Source organism: Leptonotus elevatus, chromosome 5 (assembly GCF_054856555.1).
Source record: "Leptonotus elevatus isolate MCC_2025b chromosome 5, RoL_Lele_1.0, whole genome shotgun sequence".
Classification (NCBI taxonomy): domain Eukaryota; kingdom Metazoa; phylum Chordata; class Actinopteri; order Syngnathiformes; family Syngnathidae; genus Leptonotus; species Leptonotus elevatus.
Window position 1 is genome coordinate 18,001,940 of NC_141243.1, and position 12,962 is coordinate 18,014,901.

Below are 12,962 nucleotides of genomic sequence, written 5' to 3' on the forward strand. Positions count from 1 at the left end.
TGTGAGATAGTGTAACACGCTGGATTTAGTGAAGTGGACGACAGCACAAGATTAATGGCGGGGCCTGGCTGATGAGGATGAAGTCGCAGCTTAGCTTGATAATTAGTTTGCAAGTGGAAGCATCCCTCACAATTGTGTTATTTTTACTTCTCTCTCCTCTTGTTATTATCCCAGGATGATATCTACAGAAGCAGGGGAGAAATATAATTAGTGAGACTTTTACAAAACATAACACAAGCGGTGCTTTTCATAGGAAACTAGAATAGCATCAGAGGAGCGCAAGGCCAAACAGTCCTTCTTTGGATCAGTGGCTTCAAAATCCAAACATTTATACGCACAATTTTCTTCAATAACATGCGTCCATTATTCACAGTAAAATTACATTGAATGCCCTCATTGAAACAACAGGATCAACATCAAAATGTTTCAGTGTATCTCTTGACCCATTCTGCAAGTTTTATGAAAATTTGCAAAGTATTGTTTTGCATAATCAGGCTTTCACACAAACAGCATTGAGTGAAGTCTCTTGGTGGAGGTTGTGTTAATTGTGTGAATGCTAAAAACAGTTGCACGTTATTCTTTCCTCCCCATTTTTCATCCTTCAATAACTACATTCTTGACCAATTCAAATCAGTCCAACTTTAACATATTAAAGAAAAAATCCTTGCTTTTCTCATTCCAAATATTCAAAGTTTTCCCACAATTCAACATTGTTCACCCCAAAAATCCCCATTCATTTCCAATGAGACGTTCAACAAGTCACTCCCATTCAAAATTCAAAATATTCAGCTCATTCAATTGACATTGGGATCAATTTTCAACATTCCTCCAATTGCCAAATAACAAAAATGCCATATTTTTTTACACCAACAAAATGTCCCATTCATTTTGAGGGTATGGGTTTGTGTTGAAGGTTTGCGTTCACACTCGTAGGGTTCCTACTCAAAATGTATTATTGATCCTATTCAAAATTGAAAATGTTCAGCTAATTCAATTCACCTTGCCATTCACTCTGGTATATTTCACACACACACAACTTTTTAACATTCTACATATTTCTTCTTCTTTTTTTAACCAAATAAATAAATAAAATCCCCATTCGTTTTCAATGGCACATTCAACAATGTGTTCCCATTCTGCATTCAAAATGTTAAGATCATTCAGCTTACCGTCCGAACCATTTTCAACGACTCCACAATCTCCAGTTCCACATACCAAAAATTCCACATTTTTTCCCTCAAGTGTCATTTAATTCCCTACAATTAAATATCATTCAAAATAATTCCACATAATTCAATGCAGGCATTTTCACCACTACCATTCAAGATCACTTTATATTGTTCAATATCATTCCAAATCATTCAATACAATTCGACATAATTCCATATCTATCAACATTCCACTTCATTCAATATGCATACAATACAATACATGTTTCTATATTTTTTCATTCAGCATTTCAGCATTCACGTGCCATTTCTCCAGACATTGCTTCATCTAATGGTGATGAACATTTGATTCATTCCACTAAAGTAAACTCTATTGTTTTCTGGAACCAGAGAAGACTTTACTGGTGTGTTCTTGAGTTAAAAAAAAATAAAAAATGAATATTTGAATGGGAAAAAAAAAACACTGCTACTTCTGTCTTCTTTTCTCATCCAGAAGTTGTTAGTGGATAAGATGTCCTTTAAAAGAAGTAGCTACACATTGAAAATATGGATGCCTGAAAGTGATGTTCTCTCCGACTTGATATCGAAGACTGCAGCCACACTTGTAGATAAGACCATTTCCTAACAGACATCACTTAAGCTATGCCTTCAATGATGTTGGTTCCAGCAATTAGGCATTCTTTCCATTTCCCAAATGACTCGCAAAACTTGCGGATATTATAATTGCTTTTAGCCACGCATATCTAATTTGTGTCTTTTTAAGTGTTAATTAGTACGCAATTTAAAGTGACGTCTTTATGTGGTTTGCTCTGCTGAAAAATGTTGGCGGCGGCTGGCTTAATGATTTTAGTTTAGGGAGTGTGTGTGAAGATGGAGAAGTGTGTGTGCACACATGACAGGATTTTCATTAGCACCTATGCATGATGGCCTTTCAACATTGCTTTGGGAGCTAGCGTGCGTGTTTGTGTACGTTTCTTCCTATGTGGTTGCATAGAAGAGGCACAGAGGTACACAGTGTGCGCGTGGTGTGAGAGGGAGAGCTCCAAATAGAGGTGGAATTAATGAAGACAACATGTCACATATTTTTGGCAGTGGAGCAGGAACAGGAAATGAAGCCGGGCTCGTCTGGGCGACTGCCGCCCATGTTCTAGTGTGTCACTGTCCTGTCAGCCCGTGTGTAAAACTGGCAGACATTGATACATGCTCGCCCCGATAACACCCCATTCCCCCATCCATCATCCACACAAACTCACCCACATCTGAATACATGGGCTACATACGTTCATACATACATACATATACTTACTGGTATTCCTTATTTGGTGTGCCAGCTGTTAAAACTGAATTCTAGTGTGGTGGGGCCCTGAATCACCCCCACTAACAGGATTGTGATATGTGACAGGTTCCGAGGTCCCATTGAGTAAATGAAAATCAGAATATGAGGTGTTTTGATTGAGAGAACCTGCAGTTCAATGATAGAATGTGCACATTTGCTTTTGTTAGAGAGCTGGAACAATAATTTAAGTTATCTTATAGTCCCCTCTAGTGTTTTGTTAGAGTAGTACAACAGTTTGAGAAACGGCAACGTTCAAACAACGCTCAGTAAGTAACATGTTGAACAAGAATGATGTTTAAGTTTTAATATTTTACTTGCGACTTATAATTTCGTGTGGTTTGTGCTTTGTGTATATCATTTATCAGTTATTTTGATTTGCACAATATAATATAGAAACAATTGTGACAAACAATGTAAAGAAGTCCCATTTCACATAAAGAACTACAATTATGATAATCATGATTTGTGCCTTTCTAGAGCAATGATTCCCAACCACGGTGCTGTGGCGTGAGATAATTAAGTGTGCAGTGGGAAAATATCCACTTTGTTTGAATTGGCCTAAAATGTATTATTTATTTTGTATTATTCATAAACTACAAATACAAATCATATATCTTTGTTCATCCATCTATGACAATGACGTATAGTTGCAAGCAGAACAATTAGCTGCTCTTCCATTTGTGTGACTGCTACTATTCACACTCATGACCTAGGGCAAGTATATATAAGATATATGTCATACTGACTGAGTAGGTGAATTGGCAAGTGAACCCAGGTGAGATAATACGTTACTTTTTGTGATATTTTTGTGAGGTGGTGTGCCTTGATATTTTTCTGATGGAAATACAGTGATAGCTCAGTAAATGTTATGACACTAAGGGATTTTAACACCAGGAGGGGGCAGTATAACATTGTTGTGCATATGAACACACTTGTTTGTCCCAATTGCATAGTTAATTATATAGAAATGCCCATGTTATTCAATTTATATATTTAAAAAAACGTCTATAAAGCAGTCTGCGATAATAACTATACAATATTGTGTTTAGCTTTTATTTATTTAGTTCAAATTTGAGTGTAAACATACATTTAAGCATGTTTTGTCATTGCAGGATTATGTGTTCTCTAATAGTGTATTTCCTCCCCATGCAGTTTCACTACAACTTCAGCACGGAGAGAAGCATTGTTGTATAACATCCCTCTGAATTCCTTCAACATGATGGACCACACGGGTGGACAAAAGCAGCGATCTGATATCAAGTGATAAAGAGCAAACATGATGTTTTTGTATTAGCACGGCTTTGTACAATGTTAAAAATGTTCAGAATTAGATTTGCCAATAGGACTTTGTAAAAAAAAAAGTTTTAGAGGAAAGCATATAAATGCTAAAATAAATCCAATTAATATCCAATGAAAATGTGTATTTTTAAGTTGTCTTAGACGTTGACATTTGACATCAGTTATTTGCCTCTGAGGGACAAAAACTCACGACAAACAGACAGATCTCACTGATGTGCATGGTCTAGCTGAAATATATTTCCATCACAAAGTTCATCATGCAGTGTGCTGAACGAGCGAGCACAGCTCTGAGGCACTGGGCCTTTACCCCAGACACCCATACTTCACTGCAGTGACCCGTCAACTGAGTCAGCGCTTAAAGAAAATCATTCAAATATTATAACATGTCAGTTCTGATGCACAGCATACCTTTTCCCAGTCTTACAGAGAGTTCATCAAAAGATCAGCAGGAACAGTTGCTAAATATATACTAATTTCACACACCAAATCATGTCAAATCAATTTCAAATCATTTTATTTCCTGAACAAATGAGAATGATCAGCAGTATAGAAAATAGATGGATGGGATATAGTTGTGCATTTGTGTTTCTTGTTGGCTTCCCTTGAAAAGCCAGTCGGCTCCTTACCTGTTAACTGTCTAATGCATGCCATGAAACTGAGTATATCGACAGTAATACCTGTACCTGGTTTCATTTGATGTAGCTACAGTGCTTTTGTTCCTCAGTTTCTCATTAAAGCTGCACAGGCATCACAGAATCTCCTTCAATAGGAAAGCAAGTTCAGACAAGAAATAAATAAGATTCTGTGTCACGTGGGGTGCGGATTGAATTAGGCCCCTAATGCAGACAAGACACGGAGGGGGGAAACAGAGAATCTATATACACCAACACAAATAAAAAGTACCAACAGAGTACACGACTGGATAAAGATGGCCTTGAAGAAAACCCTTGATGGAGAAAACTTGATGAACCTTGATCAGGCTGGATGCAGAACACAAAAGTACAAAGTAACCACAGCGAGCAGGGCTGGATGCCGAACACATGGAAGACATCTTGCGTGTAAGAATTGGTTCATGGAAACCTCAGCTAAGAACCGACAAAAGTGTCATTCATTAATTGTTACTATGGCAATGCACAATTCTATATAACAGAATAAAAGCCTATATGACAAAATAAGAGTGACTAGACAAACTAAGAATAATACATTACAAGACATTAAAAAAATGAAAGAAAAAAAAGGACCATCAACAGATGTCATAGTTCAGCACAGTTTACATGTTCAAGAATTATTAATAGCATAGCAACTGGCACTTGCATAAGAATAGATAAAAAAATAATAATAATCATAAGGGACATAGTAACTAGCAACTACAAAATAAAATTGACTATACAAAATAAGATTACCATAATACATTTCAGAGCAACTGCATAGCAACTACAAAATAAGAATGACTTGACAAAATAAGATTGTCAAATACCTCATCATCATAAAGGACAACATCATACAAGACTATATCAATTCATTGACTCCAACCCAACACATAATCATAACAGTTTTTTCCCACGACTTTTGACACTTGTTCAAAAACTTCCATTTAGATTCCTACACGAGTAGCTTCTTGTACCGTTCCAGACATGTAGTTGCTAATTAAATATATGTCCTTCCTAAACACAATCCCTGATTACTTTTAATCATTACATCCCTTTTTGAGTGTTTTAGTAGCATTTCAGTCATCGTGGTCACGCAATTCACAAAAGTTGAATCGACAAATGGACCCACCAAGGAGAGTCCATCTGCCTGAGTTTAACTTTTGAGAATCCCTTGACGAGGTTTTGCGTTACCGCAGTCACAGTCTGAAGATTCGTCTTCTGCAGAGAGAACCGTTTTCACGCTTGCGTACTGAGGTGAAGTTCATGTCAGTGATTCCCTAAAGCGCGCTGCCAAGCTCGTGAAGCCTTCCTTCCCGATGTGCATGCAGTGCATCTATTGCATGCCATATGTATTCACATCCACTTGCAGATTGTTGGAGTTGAAAGCAGTATATTCCACCACTGGCATACATTAACTGAAAAAGCTTTAAACGGATTTATAATGTCAATATTTACTTATCCATTTCCTTCCTATCCTCACTTGTGTCAACTGGGAATAGAGTAATTCATAACAGATAAGGGATATTAGGAACATGTGTAATTAAACCACAATAAGTACACCACTGCATCCTATGGCATAAACATCAGTGTACAACAAATATTTTAATATTAACAAAAAAATATATTGTTCACTCACCACTTAATGAACACGGTTTAATTATGTGTGCCTCAGTTGTCTAAAATCTATTTAAATGATGTTTCCTCATTGACTAGCCTACAGAATTAAAGTCTAAAAACACATCCCTGTCACAAAAACTACTTGACTACTCTTATACTAAATGTACCTTAAAAATCACCAACAAATGACATACAGCACTTTCAGTCTTTTAGTGAGTAAGTACCCTTTATAAGTAAAAATGTGCACATAGATGCACATTGTCCGTCAGAACAAATTGCCAGGTAGCCTCATTTAAGGCAGATACGGCACTGTTGGTGCATGTCAATCTGTATGTCATTGAAATGCAGTACAGAAGCTAAATGAGCATTTCATTTACACAGCCAAACCAAAAGATGGTTCCATTACCACCCATATAAGTGCCACACCGCACTTACAGACAAACGACCATTCACGTCACATTCAGACCTACAAATAATTCAAGTGTTCGCTATCATGCATGTTTTTGGAATGTGGGAGGAAAGCAGAGTACCCGGAGAAGAGCCACGCAGGCATAAAAAAAAAAACGTAAACATGCATATTCCACACAGGAAGTCAGAAGACTGGATTTTAACCATTGACGTCTCAGCTGGATGTATTATGCCATCTATAATTTAAAAGACCCAGTGTGTAGTCCTTGGCGTCATCTAGTGGTCAAAGAATAGCATTAGAAGCACACAGGAGCATGCACACTACGGTGGCTCAGAGACCACATTTCACAAACCTGCCACCAATTCTTATTTTTGCGTGAGCAAACGAGCATCTCGACAAGCAACGGTGATTTGGCAGCCGCTGTGAATAAGCTGGACTTAGCCGGAGCAGCTAACAAGAGCGGCTAGCAGGAGTTAGTTGGAGCCACAGGCTGGAGTGGCTAACAAGAGTGGGAGGAGCTAGTAAAAAAAAAAAAGGTTAGTAGAAGCTTGCGAAAGCAAAAAAGAGGGTAATAAGAGACGGCCCGAATCACGGGAGTTAGTGACGACCACCTGCAGGCCCCAGCTGTGGAAGGTAAGCTGCGGTGCGGTGGACCCATCTTTATCATAAGTAACTTGTCAAATTCTGCACATTTTTTAAATTGTAAAATGCAACTTGACCCCAATGTCCACAAATATATGCAATATTATTAAATTTATTACTGCTAAATTTTGACGTGAATGTGTCTGCTGCGTTGCAACTGTAAGAAGTCAGAATTGTTAATTAATCGCGCGTAAAAAAAAATTGTGCCGTTAAAGAAACTTTAAATTAACTCAAAATTAACGCACTAATTTTGACACCCCTAATATATATATATATATATATATATATATATATATATATATATATATGTTTATTTACGCATTTATGCACTACAACATATTTCTTGCATACTACTGACATAAACAGTTGGTTTTACATATGAATGAATTATTAGTTCACCACTAGATGGCACTAAAACATCCAGCTCCACCTGGATCACATATGGAGTGGTAGGTAGTGGTCAAAAGAATGATATTTTGCATGCAAGCAAAGCAAGCAGCGTTTTAACCTAATTATTTATGCCAGATTCATGTTGATGAAAGCTGAAGAAGTTTTAAGGCACACAACACTGTTTGGTTTGCCACAGTACCGTTCCGATGAGGCTTAGGTTTCCGCCACTGTAAGGAGTGGACTGTATTGGTGGGAAGGCAGTAGCTCCGTATCATTATGGGCTCTGTTTATGTGACCAGTGCATGTCTAACTTGTATGAATGGAAGGAGTTTTCTTATTTCTTTCTTTCTTTCTTTCTTTCTTTCTTTCTTTCTTTCTTTCTTTCTTTCTTTCTTTCTTTCTTTCTTTCTTTCTTTCTGGTATTTTGCTCGACTAGCCTAGATACAGTAGAAGAGGGCGTTTGACCTATTATGCGCCGCTTTGGGAGGGAACACAGCTGACTCCCAACCAATCGAAGCAGCTCCTTCTTCCCTCCTCTCATTTCAATTGAGCAGAGAGAGGCACGCATGGCGGAAGGATTCATTGGATACCATGCTGTTGGCACATGCAAAGTATAATTTACAATAAAAGGAACTGCAAAAAGATCCCCAAGCAGCAAGCTGGCTCTTGATGACATCAGTATTTTTCCATCCTATGAGGGGTTGGTCAGGGTAAATAAATAAAGAGGATTAGGGCCAGTGAAGAGATTTTTTGGGGGGGGCAGGATTCTCACTTCTGACTTTAATCTCAGAATCCTGATTTTAAAGTCAGAATTCTCACTTTAATCTCAGAATTCTCACTTTAAAGTCAGAATTCTCACTTTAAAGTGAAAATTGTCAAAATTGAGAATCCTGACTTTTAAGTGAGAATTCTGACTTTATTAGTGCTACTATTATTCTCACTTTAAAGTCAGAATTCTTAGAATAAAGTGAGAATCCTGCCAAACGTTTTATTTCTCTCTTCACTGGCCCTAATCCTCTTCCGTGAAAATGTACTCAAAAAATGTACTTAGAATTTCGGAGTGAGAAAACTTTACTAGGTTGTTGTCATGGAATAGGCCAGTTCTCTCATACACCGTGAAAAATACTTTGAGTAAAATTTACTCTGTATATGTTTCTCTCTTCCAAGTGTAAATTTTACTCTGTTAATAGTGGGAGCAAATCGACTCTGTTTAGAATAAAATTTACTCTACAAAATTTACTGTGTGGTGGGAACAAGGTGAGTCTGCAGATGAGCATGTAGAAACAGTCTTCACAGAACCGCATGCCTAGAATAACCCCTTTAAAAAATGCTGCCACAGATGGTTTCCATTTTCTATTCACGCCTTTTTGACGAGGCAATTAATGATTTTTGGACCACACTTGAACATTGAATAGATGTGTGTGTGTGTGTGTGTGTGTGTGTGTGTGTGTGTGTGTGTGTGTGTGTGTGTGTGTGTGTGTGTGTGTGTGTGTGTGTGTGTGTGGGTGTGTGTGTGTGTGTGTGTGTGTGTGTGTGTGTGTGTGTGTGTGTGTGAGCATGTGCTGAGGAGAAATTGAAATGCCAAAGAAATAATTGAAGACCGTTGTTTGTTTCACAACCGGCAGATCTGTTTCCAGCATTTAAAGTTCTTCGCTATCTCCTACCCGTCAGGCCTATTTGTGGCTCAATGTTGTTTTAGAGGGTTTGGCTCACTGAAGCCGGGTTGAACTGGTGAGCAGCACATCAAAGCTCCACCCTCTGCAAGTATGCCAGATGTCCCGTGGTCATTTTTACACTCACACCCGAGCGCATGACACCGAGCGGTGTGTAAGCATGTAGACAGGGGTGGATGGGCTGCTTGGAAATTGGAAAAGGAAGCCCGTATTTATGAGGTGCTTTGAGATGCTGTGTTAAGACGGGCTTAGCCTGCCACTCTCCCTCCGACAGTCCTGTTTCCCCCTGCGCTTGGGTGACCAGAGACTGATAGAGGCGAAGGGAGTAAAGGCAGAAGGCCTGTCAAAACAGGTCCTGACCAGACCTGGACCTACAGCTAACAAACTCGCAAGCAGGTGATGCAGGAAATCCCGTGCCTGCCGCCCTACCGTAGGGGTCCAAAATGTTTCCACCAAGGGCCACAGACAGAAAAAAAAATATCCAAGGGCCACTATGACATTCTTTGACTTGTATGTTTAGTTTCAAGAAATGATGGTACATCATTTGACAAAGAAAATTTTTACTTTTTGTAGGCTATATAATATGAGCAACTAGAAATTGTCCGTGGTTTGGACATTCTAATCTACAGTTAATGAACTTGTGTTTTATGGCTTGCCTGAGCAGAATTAGAAACAATCTGAGCAGGTCACACACATGCAACTTTGCAAGCATGCAAGGAACGAGGAAGGAGTTTCAGCATTCACAATAATGATGACATAAACATGTTATGATGCGCCCGGAGACACCAGCCTGTAAGCCGTTTGCGTCATGGACTTATTTCCAGCAGACTCTTGCGTCTCCCTTTCTGACATCATCCAGCGTCACCGCGTCCCACAGAGACTTAAAGTGAGAGGTTATCCGTGCGGTGGTCGCTCCACCGCCACCTCAACAAGCCTCCTGGCTGCACTCCAACGGGACATCAAAAGTGAGGTTACATGAGTGAGCTCCCAGAACGCGGATCCGCCTCCTCCCCAACGCAGTCTCCATCCACACTCTCCCGGCCTGCCATGCTGCGGCCACCACATGTGAGTCAAATTATTCTAATTGAGCGGCGATGTAGTCGGGTGTGAGGTGATCTCTCTCTTCATCCCTCCGCGTCCCCCCTGGAAGATATTTGTCAAATGAGCAGCAAGCATCTTTTGCCCCGCCTCTAACACAGAAATCAATTAACTCCTTTCAAGTCTGATCAAAGTGCTTGATCACCATGCAGGTCTTTCCACAACCTGCGGGACAATTAGTCCGCTTTGCTCCGGTCCGAATCAGCCACTGTGCACATACATTAGGAAACAAACAGGAAGTACTCTAATGGGGACCATTTCCACATCATTCCTTGATTCAACAGCCAGCTAGTTGTTTGGCATACATGTATATATTTACATTAGGTACTGGACTTGTTGTGACAAAGCACAGCAAGATGGCGACATCAAAGTGTTTGGACATGGGGTTGGAGGGTGCCAATGTAGCTTTCGTCCATAGACAGGTGCGCTGACCCTGTCCACCCTCAAAGGTGCCACTTGCATTTTATTTGACATTAATGGCAGGCCAGCATTTTTTAACAGCCACCTGGATGCAATAAAGGCCCAGCTCCTGAGCTCTGGCTGCCCAGAGGATTTCCCAGCAGCTCCCGCGGGACCTCTGGCTAGTTAAGATGTTTATTAAGCTGAAAGTGGTCCAGTGGGAAAACACAGCACTTCTGAGAGATTCGGGCCAGCAGTTTTCTTGTTAGTCGGAGCTCTCCCCTGAGAGTTGGCTTTCTTTTCCTTTCAAACCACGGAGGGAGGACGGGGTCAGTTCACGAGGCCACAGGGTTGACCGGCTGGTAACTAGGTGCATGAACCCAGGAAGGGAAAAATCTAGAGACATTCCTAAACTTAGAATGTTAGACAAACACATCACGGAGGTGCAGTCGTGTCATCGCTGTGTCAATCGAAATTTGGCAGCGGCCGTGGCGAGATAGGAATTTGAGATTCGCTTCTTCCTGTGTATGATATTTTGTTCTCAAAATAGGATTGATTCTTTTGTAAATGATAATGATCTCGATGCTATTAGTAGCATTTTGTGGTGGGAGAAAGTAAAGAAAAGAATGCCCTATTCCTTTATTTCTTTAGTTCATTTACCCATTCTGTATTTTTTTTTTAAAATAATAGTCCAATGTCAAATATCGGAATCGGCCTCACTAAATCAATACACATATATATATATATATATATATATATATATATATACAGTATATATATAAATTGGGTTGTTTTGACAAAATTAGCCCAAGTTACCTATCGGTTTGGTCAGGCGATTAAAATTTGTAATCGTAATTAATCACATGACTGCAATAGTTAGCTCACAATTAATCACAAATTGTATATCTGTTCTAAATGTACAATAAAATATACCAAAAAAACATTCTAAGTTTTCATACTCTTGTTAATTAAAAGTGGATTTTTTTTTTAACTTATAGAAATATTGCTGCAGTAATTTTATATATATCCGTAAAATTGAGTTAAAATTAAAAAGAAGTAGGCCTACTGTACTGTAAATAAGGAGTGTGATATCGATTTATGTTGAGGTCATTTTTCTGCCACTAGATGGCATGATTGCATTTGTAAGACGTTGGTGACAGCTAAGTGCCTTTTTCTTTTCATATTAAGAGCTATCTAATTTTTAACATGAAGTAGCTTGTGAAATTCTAAACATTTTTAAAATTGTAAAATACAACTTGACCCCGGTCTCCACAAATTATTTGTATTATTATTAAATGTATTACTGCTAAATTTTGACGAGGACGTGTCTGCTGCGTTACGAGTGGAATTCCCCCAGTATAGGCTTTCCAAGTAAGGCAGTCATTAATCACGCATTTAAAAAATTAGTGGGTTTAAATTAACTCAAAATTCACACACTTATTTTGACACCCCTAATATATATATATATATGTATATAGGCTTGCTGTAATGCTGTGTATTGCTTTCCTTTGCACACAATTTATTTCTACCCCTTTCTCTTGAGACCACATTTAGATACATACAGTATCTATCTTTCATACCAAGTAGAAGTAATTTTCTGAAAATACTTGGGGCTCCAAATGTTGTTTGTGTCCATATTATAGTGTTGTTAGTTCTGCTTGGTGTTTGCCAGATCTTGACCTCAATAAGCTGTGTTGGACCTCTAGTTCAAAGCTGCAGTCTCTTGCCTGAGGCGCTCTGCCCTCATAACTTCAGTTAGCCTTTGTTTTGTTTTTTCTTCTCAAAGCCATCACCCTCACTCCACTCGTAAGAGTTTAAAAGAGAACTGTGTGTGTATAAAATAGTCCTTTCTGTAAGACTTAGCTCGATGCATCACTTCTGCTGTTCTCCTTTCCTTTTGAGCGTGAAGCCAGCCGAGCCCGTGGCGAGCACATTGTGAGCTGAGCGGGCACGTGATGGGTTTTTAGTATTCTCTGCCTAATGTTCTGGACAGATCAGAAATGGCCTGAGCCTATGACAGATGCTGTCTCGATCTTCACCGCCAGATGCAAGCAGCTGTGAAACATCTGGATGATTTCTACCTTCTTAAGACATACTTGCAGTCATACGGGTGCATACTCTGTACTTGTCATTGCAAGATATTTTCTTCAAAGGATTTTGACTTTGTATTATGGTATTAAATTATTTTCCAATCCAACACTGCTACAACATTAGATACAGCTGCTTGATCTAGTGATTGCCACAAATTTTGTATCACAAAGTGTTTGTTTCAAACACTTA

The 12,962-nt window shown here is 39.0% G+C and overlaps 1 protein-coding gene across 1 annotated transcript in view; it reads left to right on the forward strand.

Moving 5' to 3' along the window:
* The window catches only part of mvb12bb (multivesicular body subunit 12Bb), a 39,365-nt gene extending 35,550 nt beyond the window's left edge, over window positions 1–3,815 (forward strand). Inside the window, exon 10 of the mRNA XM_086076764.1 lies at window positions 3,658–3,815. Within this exon, the coding sequence (XP_085932890.1) occupies window positions 3,658–3,699 (42 nt within the window). The 3' untranslated portion in view covers window positions 3,700–3,815. The remainder of the gene's footprint in view (window positions 1–3,657) is intronic.
* Window positions 3,816–12,962: the final 9,147 nt, after the last annotated feature.